At 38.8% G+C, this 16,738-nt stretch overlaps 1 protein-coding gene across 1 annotated transcript in view; it reads right to left on the reverse strand.

Annotated features, from left to right (window-relative positions):
• The window catches only part of CHL1 (cell adhesion molecule L1 like), a 167,174-nt gene that overhangs the window by 16,010 nt on the left and 134,426 nt on the right, over window positions 1–16,738 (reverse strand). Inside the window, exons 14-22 of the mRNA XM_080826350.1 lie at window positions 16,061–16,226; window positions 13,237–13,361; window positions 7,869–7,970; window positions 7,443–7,640; window positions 5,885–5,955; window positions 2,631–2,853; window positions 1,304–1,419; window positions 970–1,174; window positions 627–749 (exon numbers count right to left, since the gene is read on the reverse strand). Of these exons, the coding sequence (XP_080682476.1) occupies window positions 627–749; window positions 970–1,174; window positions 1,304–1,419; window positions 2,631–2,853; window positions 5,885–5,955; window positions 7,443–7,640; window positions 7,869–7,970; window positions 13,237–13,361; window positions 16,061–16,226 (1,329 nt within the window). The remainder of the gene's footprint in view (window positions 1–626; window positions 750–969; window positions 1,175–1,303; window positions 1,420–2,630; window positions 2,854–5,884; window positions 5,956–7,442; window positions 7,641–7,868; window positions 7,971–13,236; window positions 13,362–16,060; window positions 16,227–16,738) is intronic.

A 16,738-nucleotide genomic window follows, 5' to 3' on the forward strand; every position in this document is an offset into this window, starting at 1 on the left:
CAAGAAGGCAGCTATAGACAAATGTGAATGACATGTATGGCCTGTTCATGAAAACAGGCAGCAGCCTGGATTTGGTCTGCAAGCCGTTTTGCAGACCCCTTTGTTGTAAGGAAGTAAGCCGACTTACAAACCGTGATCATCAGAATCTCAGCAGAGCAAACCAAAAACAAAGGATTAACAGCTAGATCCGGGAGCACCTGGGTGGCTCAGTCAGTTGAGCATCTGACTCTTGGTTTTGGCTCAGGTCATGATCTCACGGGCCATGGGATTCAGCCCTGCATCAGGTTCTGTGCTTGGCATAGAGTCTGCTTGGGATTCTCTTTCCCTTTCTCCCTTTCCCTCTGCCCCTCCTGCTCGTGCTCTCTCTCTCTCAAATAAATAAGTCCTAAAAAAAAGTAGGTGGATCCAGGGGTGCCTGGGTGCCTCAGTCGGTCGAGCATCTGCCTTCGGCTCAGGTCATGATCCCAAAAACCTGGGATCAAGCCCTGCATCAGGCTCCATGCTCAGGAACCTGCTTCTCACTCTCTTGCTCCTTCTGTGCTGACTCTCTCAAATGAATAAATAAAATCTTAAAAAAAACAAAACAAAACAAAAACCAGGCGGATCCAATTCAGATTTTTACTTACTTATCTGATACTGTAGTAGATAACCAGTTAAGTTTCCATTCAGTTTCTTAGGTAGTCCCCAGGTTAAAGTGGCAGTGTCCTTATCAACTTTGATGACCTTGAGAAAAGCTGGTTGTTCAGGTACTAGAAAACACAAGACCAAGAAGTTACACTCATAAATTGGTAGATTTCTTTAAAAGAAAAAAAAAAAAAAAAAGCTCCATTAGATTCCAGTTTTCTATAGCAATTGAGAAGCTAACTCATATGAAGTATATATTGATTAATTACCACTATGGAGGTAAATGTTTAATTTGGTCACTGGATAATTCCCATTGTTGGCATTATTCTTCACTGTTATTCTTACCTCCTTCTGGTGTTTGAAATATATAAGGCTCACTCTCTGGACCAGCTCCTTTGGAATTATAGGCTAAAACTGTTAAGTGAAATTCACTAAACGCATCTAGAGAAGGAACCATTCCATAGTTTCTTTGTCCTGAAAATCTCAGAATGTTTACTTCTTTGGGATGTGCTCTTCCATCCAACAGACTTTTTGTTTTCCACCAATTTATCTGCAATGGAAATAGGATCCCTTTAACATATCAACCACGGTGGCAGATTCTCCTCTGACTTCTTCTAAGATCAGTTCTTATTTGCATTTAAGATATTAATTCAGCAACAAGAAAATCTATGATAAAAACCTGATATCCTTTCAGATGTCCATGTACTCTGTCCTTCGGAATGGTTGACCAGGTCACTTTAACTAATGTGCTGTTTATAACGTCCACCCCATGGATCACTGGAGCCGTATCAGGATCTGTTAAGCACATAAGAATGATGAGCTTCTCAAAACCCTCAAATGTGATTATTAGGATCCTTTTCAAAAGGTGATTTTTCATATTGCTTAATCTGAGCAAAGCACTCTCATGAAATCGATTCCAAATAGAACTTAAGAGTTTCTCATTACAGAGGAGTTTCAGAGCCCAAACAGGTTTCTAGAAGAGGACAGTCTACCCCTGGAACCAGGGTCCAGTGAAATATCCTGTGGGTTTCTTGCCTTTAGAAACAAATGAACTAAACAATTTAACAAATTACTTGAGAGCTTGATTGGTCTATTAATAACAACAGCTACCATTAACTGAGCATACGCTATGTATAGGCACTATTCTAAGGGACTGTCTCAGTGGACTGGCTCACATAATCCTTAGAACAACCCTATAAAGAGGTATTATCATCCCCATTCTACAAGGGAACTAACTATAGAAGAATAAACCAAATGCAGAGCAGCCAAGACTAATAATATCTTAGTTCACAGTGATATGCCCAGTGTAATTTTATTTGGGTAGAAGAATTTAGATAGTAGGTGAATAAGGAGTTAGTAATTTCAGATGCTCAACCTTTTTCCATTTTCAGATCAAAATATTATTTGGATACTTGAAGAACAATGAGAATAACTCCTGTGTAGTGACATGGAATATACCATCTTTCCTTTTTTTTAATAATCTATCTGTAGCAGTTATTATGGTCTAAGAATTTAATAGTGAGCATATCACTAATACCTCAAAACAGTCTGTATGTGTCCATAATTCTATAGACAAATTTCAGTCTGTATCTCATCTGCATTAGGGAGGTTCCAAAAGTACAACTGAGGCCAGGGATGGCACAGGTGGCTGTTAGAAAGTCTTCGACAAGTAAGGACAAATGTAACTGGAAACATTACGACAGTTATGCTGCTGAACTAATTGTAGTGACGAGTACTGGTCTTTGATTTTTCATATAGAAATAGCTTTACTGGGAAATTGAATAAAATTAAAACTTTTCACATAATTCCTTACCACTCTATAGTGACCGGCTATCCTGTAGTCAACCTGAAAGTAGGAATCATGTGCTATATTTCTTTTTATCTCGCACAGCTAGTACGTCCTCTTTGCATGCAGTGGCTGCTCAAAAATGGTCATTAACTGAAATGCAATATACTTGAAAGAAATTGCTCTTGAAGCGCTTAGCAGTTTCAGGTGCATCACTTACAGTCTTCCCCAGAATAGAGAATCACTGACTGGGGCTCAGGGCCAGAGCCAAGGTGATTGATGGCTTGGACTTGGACATCGTAAGGAGCATAGACAGTTGGCGTCATCACCCGCAAGGTGTGGTTTGTGACTGTTTCTTCTTCCCACTCCACAGGGGCTCCCTGTGGCTTCCAGGTCACTCTGTACTCCAGTCCTGGTCCATTCTGCTCCATGGATTTCAAAGGCTAAGACAGAAGGCAAGATTCATTAAGTGTGATCGTGGATACACTGAGTAAGACACGGTGGCAAGCCACTTAGTGAAGCAGTTATATCCACTCTGGTTTTTCTTTTTTATCAATCAATACTTCAATAATTAAAAAAATATATTGTAATATAAATCACCTGTTTCATTTCAAAAATGGGAATGTGCACTTAAATGAATCAGTTACATAAACTACATAAGAAAATGTGACTTAACTCCTAGATTATAAGGCTCACTTATATAAATGGTAATTTTGTCTGTATGTATGAGTATTCAATAATGTCATATGTATCAGGGTGCCTGGGTGACTTAGTCTGTTATTAGACTCTTGATTTCCACTCCGGTCATGTTCCCAGGGTCATGAGATCAAGCCCTGCACTGGGCTCCACACTGGGGGCGTGGGGCCTACTTAAGACTCTCCCTCTCCCTCTGCCCCTCCTCCTACTGCTTGCTGTCTCTTCCCCAAAAAATAAAGTAAAATAAAATAATGTCATATAAAATGTCTTCTTACAGAATTTTCAGTGCTTCTTAACACAGTCAAACTTACTAAAATTTTTTAGATGGGTTGGTTGGAACTAAGTTGAAAGTAGTGCTGTATCAGCAGAACAATTTCAAGTCTACACTAACTCCAAGTTGAATACTTAAATTAACTATGAGAAAAAACATCAAAACAAAACAAAACCTTCTGAGATTTCACAATCATTGTTTTTACTTTGCATTCTAAGTTTTGCACCAAGGTAATTTTTACTACCATATGGATATTAATCCACCAAGGGCTTGAGCGGTGCCCAGATGAATCAGGCCACAAGCTTTTATTGTCAGATTGTAATCTGGAATTACAATTTCCTTCAGTTTCTACCAACAATAAATGAGCAACAAGTAAAATTATTCAGTTTAGGGGTGCCTGGGTGGCTCAGTGGGTTAAAGCCTCTGACTTCGGCTCAGGTCATGATCTCAGGGTCCTGGTATCAAGCCCCGAATCAGGCTCTCTGCTCAGCGGGGAGCTTGCTTCCCCTCTCTCTCTCTGCCTGGCTCTTTGCCTACTTGTGATCTCTGTCTGTCAAATAAATAAATAAAATCTTTAAACAAAATTATTCAGTTTACACATGTTTTGTTCCAAGGAAAACAGCTACATTTAATAAAGATCTCCTGCAAATTTTAAAATAAATTGCCACCACATTTAGCACTTTCAAGAAAAATCTTATCTAAATTACTAGGCTCTTTGGTGCCTAGACTCTGGAGGAGACAGCAGGATTATTTTGTATTTGGCTTTCAGACAACTGGCAATAAAACCACAGTAAATTCTTAAACAGGCCCCCTACAAAGATAGCAGATCAGAGGAAGTGGAGGTGGGGGTCTTCTTTTCATCACTGGCTGAGTGCATGACATCTGGGGAAGGTCATTAAAATGAGAGTCCCAGCTTCTCTCTGTGAAATGTAGGGCTGATACCATCCAGCTACTGTCTCCCTTCTGAAGGAGTGGTGAGGATTAATGAGCTGATGTTGTTGGAACATGGTGTGCTTCTCTGAGGAACTGACCCGATAATTACATACTATTATCTTCATCTAACCAGTTATATCATCTGTCTTATGGAAATTGCTAGGGAACTTGAGAGAGAAAAAGACAGATACTCTACAAGAATAAGATATTAACATAATTTCAGATTAAAAATTAAGTAATTATGAAGACAATGTGGTAGGAAATATGTATGGCCACAAATTCAAGGAAAGAAATAATAATCTTGACTACACTCAGGTTCTGTGTATTACCACTTTTTTTAAAATTTAAAATTTGCAAAACTTAATTTCACTGTAGTGGAATAATGGGTTAGTGTTGATATAACAATATTGAGTTAAAAAAAAAATCAGACTAAACTTTATACATCCTAAAATTCTTCCCAAAATCATTATCTGGAAAGAGGTTTAGACATAAATTAGTAGGGGCACCTAGGTGGCTTAGTGGGTTGGGCCTCTGCCTTCGGCTCTGGTCATGATCTCAGGGTCCTGGGTTCGAGCCCCACATCGGGCTCTCTGCTTGGCAGGGAGCCTGCTTCCCCCCCCACCTCTACCTGCCTCTCTGCCTACTTGTGATTGCTCTCTCTGTCAAATAAATAAAGAAAATCTCTAAAAAAAAAATACATTAGTATATTCCCACATTCAAAACTGTTCTACATTTATGCAGAATTCATGAATTTAATGTTGGAAGTCTATTATTCATCAGAATGTCTGAATGGGTAATCTACTTTCAAGTAGGTTAAATTATCTGTTCATGAATAGGTCCACACAGAGAGGTGAGAAAGTTACCCTCTACTACAGAAGGAATTAGAAATAACACTCAAAACAATTATTAAACTTCTCTGAGCAGGTGTAAAAATTTACACTAAATTCATAGACAAAGCTCTAATTCATAACCTTTCATTGAAAGATATAAAGGGGTGAAAAATGCAATTTGAAATCTAAAATATCTAGTAGGTTTGTTGATTTCTGGTGGTATTCTAGTGGTACGGTGGCAGGTAACACTGCCTACCACCCTGACCGCAGTCCCTATATCCAGAAAAAGACATTAATGACAACTGTTCTCAGAAAAGAGCACACAAAATGCTTAATAGGCTTAATAAGTAGTGGCTATTATTTGGCAGACATCCTTTCGATATGCATAATATTTATTAGACCATGTACAAAAATTTAGGGAAGTTTTTTAGTATTTTTTTGAACAAGAGACGATGTAGGATATTAGTTATAAAAATACTAGGAATCTAAAACTTTTGATAATAGACCACAACTAAGTCAACCTATATACCCTTCCTGACATTACTTACCACTGTTTAACCATATCTCCTAACATTCTAATCACAATGATCTGCAAAATATACAAATGAGATATATTTATAAAACACAAAAATCTTGTATCTTCATTCTTAAAAAATATTTTTCTATCATTACACTTGGCATGCAGACCTAAAAGAACACAAAAAAGAACACAAAGTAGTGTGTAACACATTAGAGAATACATACCTCCCATTTTATAATCATTTCCTTGGGTTGAGAGGCTTGAACCCTTATGTTTTGTGGATTCTTGTCTGGGGCTGAAAAATTATAAGTATTAAAATTACTTTTTCCAATTTATAGTCCACAGCTTAATCAGAATATCACCCCACTCCCCCTAAATCAGATTTTTAAACAACTTTGATTATATTCATTCATTTCTATCTGGCCCAGCTTGTAAAGACTTAAGGGAGTTATCTTTTTACCAACTTTACTGAGATGTAATTGACATATAACACTGTGTAAGTTTAAGGTGTACAGTGTAATAATTTCGGGGGGTGTGTGTGTGTGTGTGTGTGTGTACATACATAGATGTATGTATATATGTATCCAATCTATAGATACACATTTTATATTTATGTGTATATATATTATAAAATGATTACCACCATAAGGCTAGTTAACCTATCCATGACCTAAAAGGCAGCTTTTAAATATATATATATATTTTTTAAAGGAGTAAAATCACATGCTTGAAGTGATACAATTACTATTCAGTGGAAAGTAGAAGACTTACTTTAGTATCTCCATTTTAAACCTGCTCTCTAAATTTTTCAACCTTTTTTTAAAAAATCCTAAACCTACTTTTTAAATAAATATTTTAATTTTAAATTTGCCTCCCTTTTTCTATTAGAATTATTGTTAGAAATGTGTGTTGTGATTATCTGCCTCTAAGCTAATAAAATTAAACATCATCTGTTAATTTCAACAGCCAACTGTTAGGGACTACAAACAGGTAAGAGCAGGTTATGTGTCCACGAAATATACTCAAATGGATCCATTTAATAAGAAAGGGCTAAGTGTAGTTTTCATGCCAAATGCAACTTACACTTCAATCACACAAGTATCTGACTCAGTTACTATCTCTTCTTGCTTTTTCCTCAATCCAAAAAGGAAATTATACCCTAGCTTATGTATTTTGAGCCAGGGGAAAAAAAAAACAATAATACCATGCTATGATCACACTATTGACCAATGACAGTAAAGTAACACAAATTTTAGTATTAATCATTCTTGAGATTAAAAAAAATATCCTGGAAATTTAGATAGTTATCAGATATCTGTTTAGATATTGAGAGACAATAAATACACTATATGTATAAAATTAATGATATTAAATATTTTAAAGCGTTAACAAGGCACCTACAATGAATAAAATGTTTTATCTCAAAAAGTTGAAAAAAAAATAAAGGGAGAAAGCTGCCTTTCTCTATATTGAACCTCAGTTTATAACATACTTGATATCTGATTTTAACATGATACTTAGCTATCACAAGAACTCAGAGTAATGTTTGCCCATATACCTCCCTGTAATCTCCTGCTCTCTATCAAATGTTTATATACTACTTATCAATCGGATGTACTTTGAATATTTGTGTGCTATCAGTTCACAGAACTTTTCAAGCTCTCCAGTAGGAGAAGTCTAAAACTCTACACCCATACTATTGATTTTTTTTTTTTAAAGATGTTGAAAGATGGAGCAAAACCAAAATATGTTCTCAGAAACCTGACGTGAGAAGCCACATACCTGCTGGAGGGGTTTCGTGATGGTCGGATGGCAGGCTAGGCTGGCTTCTCCCTACTTCATTCACGGCTATGACCCTGAACTGGTATCTGACATATGGGGCCAAAGATAGCATGACTGTTGTTTCTTTGCCTTGGACTCTAGCCAGTTCCTCCCATCGTCCAGGTTCTTCTTTGTTTCCTTCAAATTCAACAATATACTCTGGCAGTAGAAGAACAAGGGGAAAAAAAATACACGTTAGAATGGATTTAGTGTGTTTAAGTCATCCTAACATTTACACACAGTATAAAAAGTTTTAAAGAATGTTTTAAGAAGGATAATCTAGCAACTGTGGTAAAAAAAAAAAAAAAAAAAAAAGGAAAAAAATGGCTTTAACATTAATTTTGACTCAGGAGTGTAAGGAGCATAGTTATCCCACATCCCCCCTACCGATAATATGGCTATTGTGGTCATCTCCAGCTTCCCACGTCAGCCGAACACTCCTGTTCTGTCTTTCAGACAACTGTAGGTTTTCTGGTGGATCCGGAACATCTAGTTAATAATAAAAATAAAAGTAAGGAGAATGCAGACAACGCCTTTGTCTACCCAATTTCCTCACTGAGGAACACTGCCGCCGCACTTTCTAGGCCCTGGTCTCCACACCCAATCACATCTCAGCAGCCCTTCTGGATACTTTCTTTCTTTCCGTCTTTTAAGATTTTATTTATTTACTAAAGAGAGTGGGAGAGAGAGCACAAGCTGGGGGAGAGGCAGAGAGAGAGAAAGAGAGAAGCAGGCTCCCCACTGAGCAAGAAGCCTGACACAAGGATTGATCCCAGGACTATGGGATCACGACCTGAGCCAATGGCAGACACCCAACCCACTGAGCCACCCTTCTGGTTCTATTTCAAATGCAGCTTCCTGCACATCTATAACCTATTCTAAGTACTCTCTCCCTCTACACTGATTCCCATTCTCAAAGGGCATCTTTGACCATGAATATCAAAATTCTTTTAGGAGTAGTTACTAACAATGAAGATTTGGGGCACCTGGCTGGCACAGTCGGTTGGACAACTGACTCTTGGTTTCAGCTCAGGTAGCCATCTCAGGGTCATCAGACTGAGCTTGGGCTCTGTGCTCAGCATGGAGTCCACTTTAGTTCCTCTCTCCTCCTTCTTCTGGCCCCTCCCCCTGCGCTCGCTCGCGCTCGCGCTCTCTCTCTCTCAAAAATAAATAAATAAATCTTTAAAAATAAATGAGGGTATATTTCTGGGCCCTATCTCTCTGGCATACGGAAGGAGCTGGGCCCAGGAACCTGCATTTCTAAACAACTGCCCTGGGTTATAATTATGCACAATTTTGAGAAACATGATCTATCTCAAGTGGATCAGTGTCTTTCAGCTCATATGCTTACTTATATGCCTGGTTCATTTCCTGTATATGACAGATCTTCAAGAGTAGCGACTGCATTTATTAATATTTGCATCACCAACAGTGCTTGGAATATAAGTGTTTTGTGACTAAATGAATAAGTGAAAAGTACATTATCACTTCAATCATGCATGGAATTAACATATTAGAGCAATAAAATTAGGTCCTATGACTACAGGAAAATAAGATAAAGAACATGAACTCAGGCTTTCTTTTCTGCATGCTCTGGATTTTTATTGAAATTTCCAACAATGAATTCTCAGTACATTATAGCAATTTTTATACTCTCTTGGCTAGAGTTTTGAAAGAGTAGGAAGGCAGTTTACATTGGAAGGGAAAAATCTGGCACAGATAAATGTGTTGGAAACGAGAAGATTGAGTAGGTGATGACTTTTTTAAGTTTTTATTTAAATTGCAGTTAAATAGAGTGTAATATTAGTTTCAAGTGTACAAAATAGTGATTCAGCATTTGTATACATGACGACAAATACATTCCTTAATCCCCCTCACCTAATTGACCCATCACCCCCACCCACCTCCCTTCTGGTAACCATCAGTCTGTTCTCTATAGTTAAAAGTCTGTTTCTTGGTTTCTTGGTTTGCCTTCTCTCTCTTTTTTCTCCTTTCCTCATTTGTTTTGTTTCTTAAATTCCACATATGAATGAAACCATATGGTATGTCTTTCTCTGACTTAATTTGCTCAGCATAATACTCTCTAGCCCACCCATGTTGTTGCAAATGGCAAGATTTCATTACTTTTCATGGCTGAGTAATATTCTATTATATATATACACACACACTATTTCCTCTTTATCCATTAATCAGATGGACACTTGGGCTGTTTCCATGACTTGGCTATTGCAGATAATGCTGCTATAAACAAATGTTGGGATGCATGTATCACTTTACTTTAGTATTTTTGTATTCTGTGGGTAAATACCTACTAGTGTGATTGTTGGATTGTAGGACAGCTCTATTTTCAGCTTTTTGAGGACTCTCCATATTGTTTTCCACAGTGGCTATACCAGTTTGGATTCCCACTAATAGATCAAGAGAGTTACCCTTTCTCCACATCCTAGCCAAAACCTATTGTGTCTTGTGTTGTTGGTTTTAGCCATCCTGACAGGTGTGAGATGATATCTCACTGTAGTTTTGATTTGCATTTCCCTGATGATGAGCATCCTTTCATATGTCAATTGGCCATCTATACGTCTTCTTTGGAAAAATGTATAGGTGTGTCTTCTGCCCATTTTTTAACTGGATCATTCAGTTTTGGGGTGTTGAGTTTTATAAGTTCTTCATATATTTTGGATACTATGTAGGTAATGACTTTAAGAGTGTTAAAGTCCATGGAAATTTTTATTAAAAGAAAAACAACTGGGTGCCTGGATGGCTCAGTCGGTTAAGCATCTGCCTTCGGCTTGGGTCATGATCCCAGAGTCCTGGGATGGAGTCCCACGTGGGTCTCCTGGCTCAACAGGGGAGCCTGTTTCTCCCCCTGCCTCTGCCCCTCCTCCCTGCTCCTCCTCTCTCTCTCTCCTTCTATTTCTCTGTCAAATAAATAAATCAAATCTAAAAAATTAAATAAAATAAAAGCAACTATAAATGAAACAAACAAAGAAAACTTATCCCTAATGGTCTTTACTTCCCAAATTTGGTTTCAGTGCTCTTTTGTATTCAGGGACATTTATCTTTTCTCAGAGGAAACAATTAAGTAATATCTCATAGGGCCTTCCCATGGGCTCTTTATTCTCCCAGTGGGAAGCAACATCTATTGCCCATGCTGAGTACTTGCTCACTGCTGGAAATTTACACTGGTAAAAGACACACTACACTGTTTCCAATTCAAAAGACTCTATTTTATTTTTAAAATGTGGTCACTGAGTGTACATAAACTTTGGGGCCTTAAATAAGAAATTATTTTCTCAACAGTTCTCAGATCTGTGCACACAGAGAATTTACATTTGTCTTCAGCACTGATTAAGAGCTCACTCATTTTTAAAGTTACCTTAAGGAACCAATACAGCCTTATGTAGCATCTGACATTAGAATGCGCTCCTTCCAAGAATCATATGGAACTAGGGGCTGCACTTGATACTCTTTTTTTTTTTTTAAAGCATTTTTTTAAAAGATTTTATTTATTTATTTGACAGAGAGAAATCACAAGTAGGCAGAGAGGCAGGCAGAGAGAGAGGAGGAAGCAGACTCCCTGCTGAGCAGAGAACCCGATGTAGGGCTCTATTCCAGGACCCTGGGATCATGACCTGAGCTGAAGGCAGAGACTTTAACCCAGTGAGCCACCCAGGCGCCCCTGCACTTGATACTCTTAAAGCAAGTGAAATGGGTCAAACATGTATGTGCAAAAATTGTTTTCTCAGGAAAAGAGTTTTATAAAGAAATTACACAGGGATCTATTTGTTATTGTCTGTTAATGAGCTATGCTTCCTAAGACCAGGGATTGGCCTAAAAAATTAGGAGTTAAACTCCAAGAAGTAGTTAAGAAAATGAAATCTGCATCACAGACTATTTTTTAAATTAGTTTATTTTTATTCTTAAAACATTGGTAAAACAAAAAAACAAAACTTCACTTATAAATATTATATATAATCATAGCAACCATTTATTTAAAATCATCAAAATTTAATGGTTCTAGGAGATGGTAGCCTAATCACAAGAATGAAATATTAAATTTTACAAGGCCATTTGACAGCATGAACCAAGCAGTTGGGCGCCCAATCCCTTTGCTGGCTGCAGGGCTCAAAATACGGAGGGAAAAAGTCTATGGATCCTGAGACTGGCCCCTACACTTGTGGTGCCTGGAATAAACTCCAGTTTACCTGGAGCTCCACTCTTTTATCTGATGACTTACTAGTGAAATAATTCCTAGGGGGTCAAACCTTTCTGCTTGTAGTCCCCTGAAAAAGCTGAATTCCTATGGCCCAAAACCTCACCTAAAGGTACAATTTATTGAACCAAGTTCATACCCTCTACCGTGTGTGTGTGTGTGTGCACGTGCGTGTGTGTGTGTGTAGAACCCAGTCTGGTGACCATCTGCTTCACTTGAAGAGCTCCAGCCCGTTTACTCATTTTTCACATCCTACCGCCAAAGAAACTGAATTATTTCCTCTCAGCTTGTATCTTTGTTAGCAACCTACTTGTGGATCCCAGCAATAAGAGAGCTAAAGATACAAATGCCTGTTGATAACAACGATTAATTGACACATCTAATAAAGGAGTTTAGGCAAAATCAAACACTTCTAAGGAATATCAGAAAATTAAAAGGAAGACTAAGGAGTGCCCATGGAAACAAAATTATTAAGAGAAAACTATTAAAAAAAGGTCAAATGCCTGTATTAGTCAGGGTCCCAGCAGAAATTAAAAAGTTCACACAATTTGGATAGTATCAAGAGTTTTGTTTTTTTGTTTGTTTGTTTTTAACTCTTTCAAAAGATCACTGGCAGAATATCTGGGGTTGGGGGTGGAGGGAGCAGTTAATAGAATCTTACCAGAGGATTTTGTGAAGGGAGCCTCCCTGGGAGAAATCAGACACAGCTTGCAGGGAGGGAATATGGAAACAAACACACCCACCCTCCTCTATTGCCAGGCTCCCCAAACGGGCAGACCCAAATGGAAGTTTGAGGGTGAGTGGTTTGTTGGTGGTATCCACATCGGTCAGATTTCCGTATCAGATAGCTTGTGGAGAGCAAATCTGTCAAGGAAACTGGAGGAGAGATGGTCTAGAAGACGGTTCAAGAGCTAATGGTGGTCTAAGAGATGCTCCAGGCTGGTCTAAGAGCTTTAAACGTGGGTGATTGCAGGGCTAATTGTGTTGACTACACTAGTGAAGTATGCACATTATTTTCTAATTAACATTATCATTAAAAAAAAAAAAAAATCAAAGTCATTCCTTTGCAGAGCTCTTGAAATTCCTCAGCTCCCTTCCTGAAATGCTGAGAACTTAGTCTGTCTCTCTGGTTTAGAGCATGACCACTGAGCCACCACCACCACGGGATGCCCAGCCTGATCCCCTCTAAGCCTACCCCATCTCCATTCCTCAGCTCTATTTCTCTGTAAGCTAGGAAAGGGCAGCTCAGGCACCCTGACAACTCAAGCATGCTTCAGTTCTCTCTCTGCTGATAACACTGCCTGCCTCCCACAGCTTTTGGCAACATTACCCATGCAGTGAAAAGAAATTAAGCATTAATTAATTTCTTTAAAGCCAGAAGAGGAGAAAGCATTTGAACGTGGAATGACTATTTAAATGAAAAATTCAAAAGAACGGTATATATGCAGGGACTCCAATAATTGTGGCTTTAATGGCCTAAGAACAACAGAATTTAATCAGTGGTGGGGAAGAAATGAAGAGATTCCTCATTAGTGCACTTACCGAGGACAGTTACTTGAGTTACATCAGTGACACTATCCAAAGCGGTGTGAGCTGAACAGGAGTAAATACCTTGGTCCTCTGAGGTGACATTAGATATAGTCAGATTAGCTCCATCGATAATTATCCTGCCAGTAAAGAAAAAAGAGTACATGATGAAGGTGAAAACAACAGAAACATATATTCAAAAATATATATTCCCCATGGGGAAAAAATCAAGGAAGCATTGAAAACAAAACAAAACACAGCTTCACATAGTGCAAATTTTATTAGAGAGTGTTAGAGTTGAAACTGAAGATGAAATGTTACTTGAACATACACAACTGTCTACACAGTCATGAAAGCTATCAGTTGGTTTTGTTTTAATTACCAGTCCAACCATCTGTGATGCATGGGTTAGTGACAGAACTGTGTTGCCTGGTGTTTCTAAAGACTATACTATGTTATAATAGTTAAGATACATTTGCTTCATTCTTAAGATTTGTTAAGTAAGGGAATCACCTACATAGGACCAACCAAAGTCCTTCTTACAAAGGCACATTCCTGAATCATACCCCAGATCTACAGAGCCAGACTGTCTGACCTGGAGTTTGGTAATCTGTATTTTTGACAAGGGTCCTTTTTCTCCATCCCTCTACTTCACAGGCAGAACACCCATCTGGGAAATCTGATAACAACTGCACTGTGATGTATTTGAACAGTAGAGGGCAGACTAGGACCTCTTTTTTGCAAATCATTGGCCACTAGCTTTTTGTCATTTGCTCTATTTTGCCAATTTCTGATCCAGTTTAGTACATGAAAATTTCTTTACTATAAATTATAACCTTTTACCCTATACCAGTGTATTGTCAACTTAACTATTTAAGCACTTTTAGGAAAATGAAGTTCCACTAAATCGAAATATATTAACGTGTTTGCTATGTAGTTGAAATAATGTCCTTGCAGAAAGGAAGAGACGCTCTTATATAATTGACATTTCTTTCTTTCTCTCTTTTTTTTATAAATGACATTTCTGATGTAAAACTCACTTTATCTCTTCCCAGGTAAAAGCCTCTGGCCCCCAGCCTACCTACCAATAAGAAGGTGTCCTAGCAGAAGGTGAGAGACGGGAGCTTACTAATCGTTCCCTAGAAAATCAGCAGATACCTGTGATCTCAGCTCCCTGTTATAATTCCACGCCTGCTCGGGCCCCCAGTCAACCCCAGAAGCAAGAGTTACTCTCAGCCTTCCCTACTCCAGAGACCTCTTCTAAGACATTCTAGCTAAGGTTATTGTTCCTCACCCCTACCCTAGGGAAAACTGGTGGAATATCTGTGTCACTTGCTTGGTTCCCTGAGATAGCCAGAGGTTCATTTGAGTGTCAGCCCTAGTATCCTACAGAAACTATTCAACTGGGCCACACAGAGGATGTTTGGAGTTTCTGGGATCAAGGCCTAAATATGAAGGTCGCATCACTAACTAGGCACCAGTCTCTGACTCTCTTTTTGGCTGTAGGCCAGAGATCATATGCAAGACGCCAGGCAACTAGGCAGTCGTGACAAAAGAGGGAGAGCATGGAGAGATCCCAGCAGTTGATAGATCGACTAAGACCTAACCTAAGGGTGAAGATCACTGTTGCAATGTGTAGTCTTTTAGGTCAATAATTAATCTTCTCTTGTCTCATTGACAACTAGGTGTTAATAGCTACGCTCCTTTCCACAAACTCTTAAGTATACAGGAAGGATGAGACGCAATCAATTAAGTAGCCAGCCGAGACCAAAGCCACTGCACAGAGGTGGTGCAAGCGCGCGCGCGCGCGCACACACACACACACACACACACACACACACACAAACGACAGGGGCCAAGCAGGTACGAGACATGAGATAAGCCGTCACATGTCTGCAGACATTAGTACAAATCATGAGAGCTAAACTGGACTGAGCACTTAGTGTTTTCTAAGTGCTTGGTATGTTAATACTCATAATAACCTTATGAAGGTATCTGAAGAATGTAACATTAAGGCATAAAGAAGCTATGCGGCTGGTCTAAAGTCAGAGACACAAGAAGTAACCAAACTGAGATTTAAATCCAGGCGACTGGACTCAAGGCCATGCTCTTATCTACCGTCCTGCCACAGTCTCACTAAAGGAATGCATCTCCTATCTTCAGATTTACTTTCTCAGAATGATGAGTAACAACATGAAACTGCAGGTGAGATCTGGCTAAGAACAGTCTATTTCTAACCCCTACTCAGTCACGATGCAAAACACGGGAGAGCTACCCTCTGTATGCTTTCAAAAGACAGCACAGGCATTCGGTAAATACTCTTTTCTCTTTCTCTGACGTACTTAATATTGTCTAATGCTAGTCAGCATCTTTTGACACTTCCTTTCACATTCCCTCCTCTCTCTATATATATTTTTCTGTATTCTCTATGGAGATTAGGAGGCTGAAAAGTGTGTTTGTCAGTACTTCCTAACTGGAAGGAATGGAGGTATGACTTGGGTTCCGCCTATTCATGAGGTAGACTGAGTTTGGGATGGGAACAGGTGATGGGCAGGGTCCCCTCCAGATACCCCTCACGCACCCGAGTGGGCTCTGTTTCATGAGTTAACAGGAGGGTACACATTCTATAAAAAGTCAGCAGCAAAAAGAAGCAGCTAATCATGTGGGAGAAAAGTGAAACTGTGCACTGCGTTACCTTTTAAATCCTGCTGTGAAGCCCGAAACGTATTCATCACTTTTTGTATTTTAATTCCGTGTGAACACTTTCACAACTATTTTTTTCAAGTGCTCAGTATCAATCCCAAGCCCATGTAACGACAGAGCATAACCCCTTTCCTACCTGCCATCCTCTGTGGCATTAATTTCAAAGGCTTCTCCATTCTTACTCCAGGACAGCTTCAAACTCTGCTTCAAATGTGGGTCACACGTGCTCTCACAATATAATTCAAGTGCATGCAATCTGGGGACACGAGGATTCTTAGGAGCAACTTGAAGTTTTGTAGCATCTGTTTTTACCAAACAAAGAGACTAGTGAGATACATACATCCCCGCTTACTTTGCAATCAAGTGCCTGCAATTTAATCAACCCCAATTGTCGACGGAATAGTCATGTCTTCACGCAGTGTTTGCTGCGCTGTGATTTCCTGACATCGTATTTCTGTTTTCTTTCCATCAGGTCTGGACCTCTTAGAAATTAGGGTGAAAGTACTAATTAATATCTTAGAAACTCCCCTTACTTCTGGGGCAAAAGGAGTAAGAAGAGTGGGAGCAAACAAATGTCTCTAGAAGTTGAAAAAAATAATTTCTCTCTCTATTATTTCTGGTCATGGGATCACACCACCATAAGGGAAAAAAAGGAAATTAATTGATCTTCTATTAATGTGTTTATTAATAATTCAGATACTGGAGGTTAAATAGTAAAGCCCATGCGTAGGTGATCTATCAACATGAAGGTGGGAAATTAGGACATAAGCCCGGTGAAGAAGAGGCTGTGTCTGTTTTGTTACATGAAGTATCC

This window comes from Martes martes (assembly GCF_963455335.1).
Source record: "Martes martes genome assembly, chromosome: 1".
Taxonomy (NCBI): Eukaryota; Metazoa; Chordata; class Mammalia; order Carnivora; family Mustelidae; genus Martes; species Martes martes.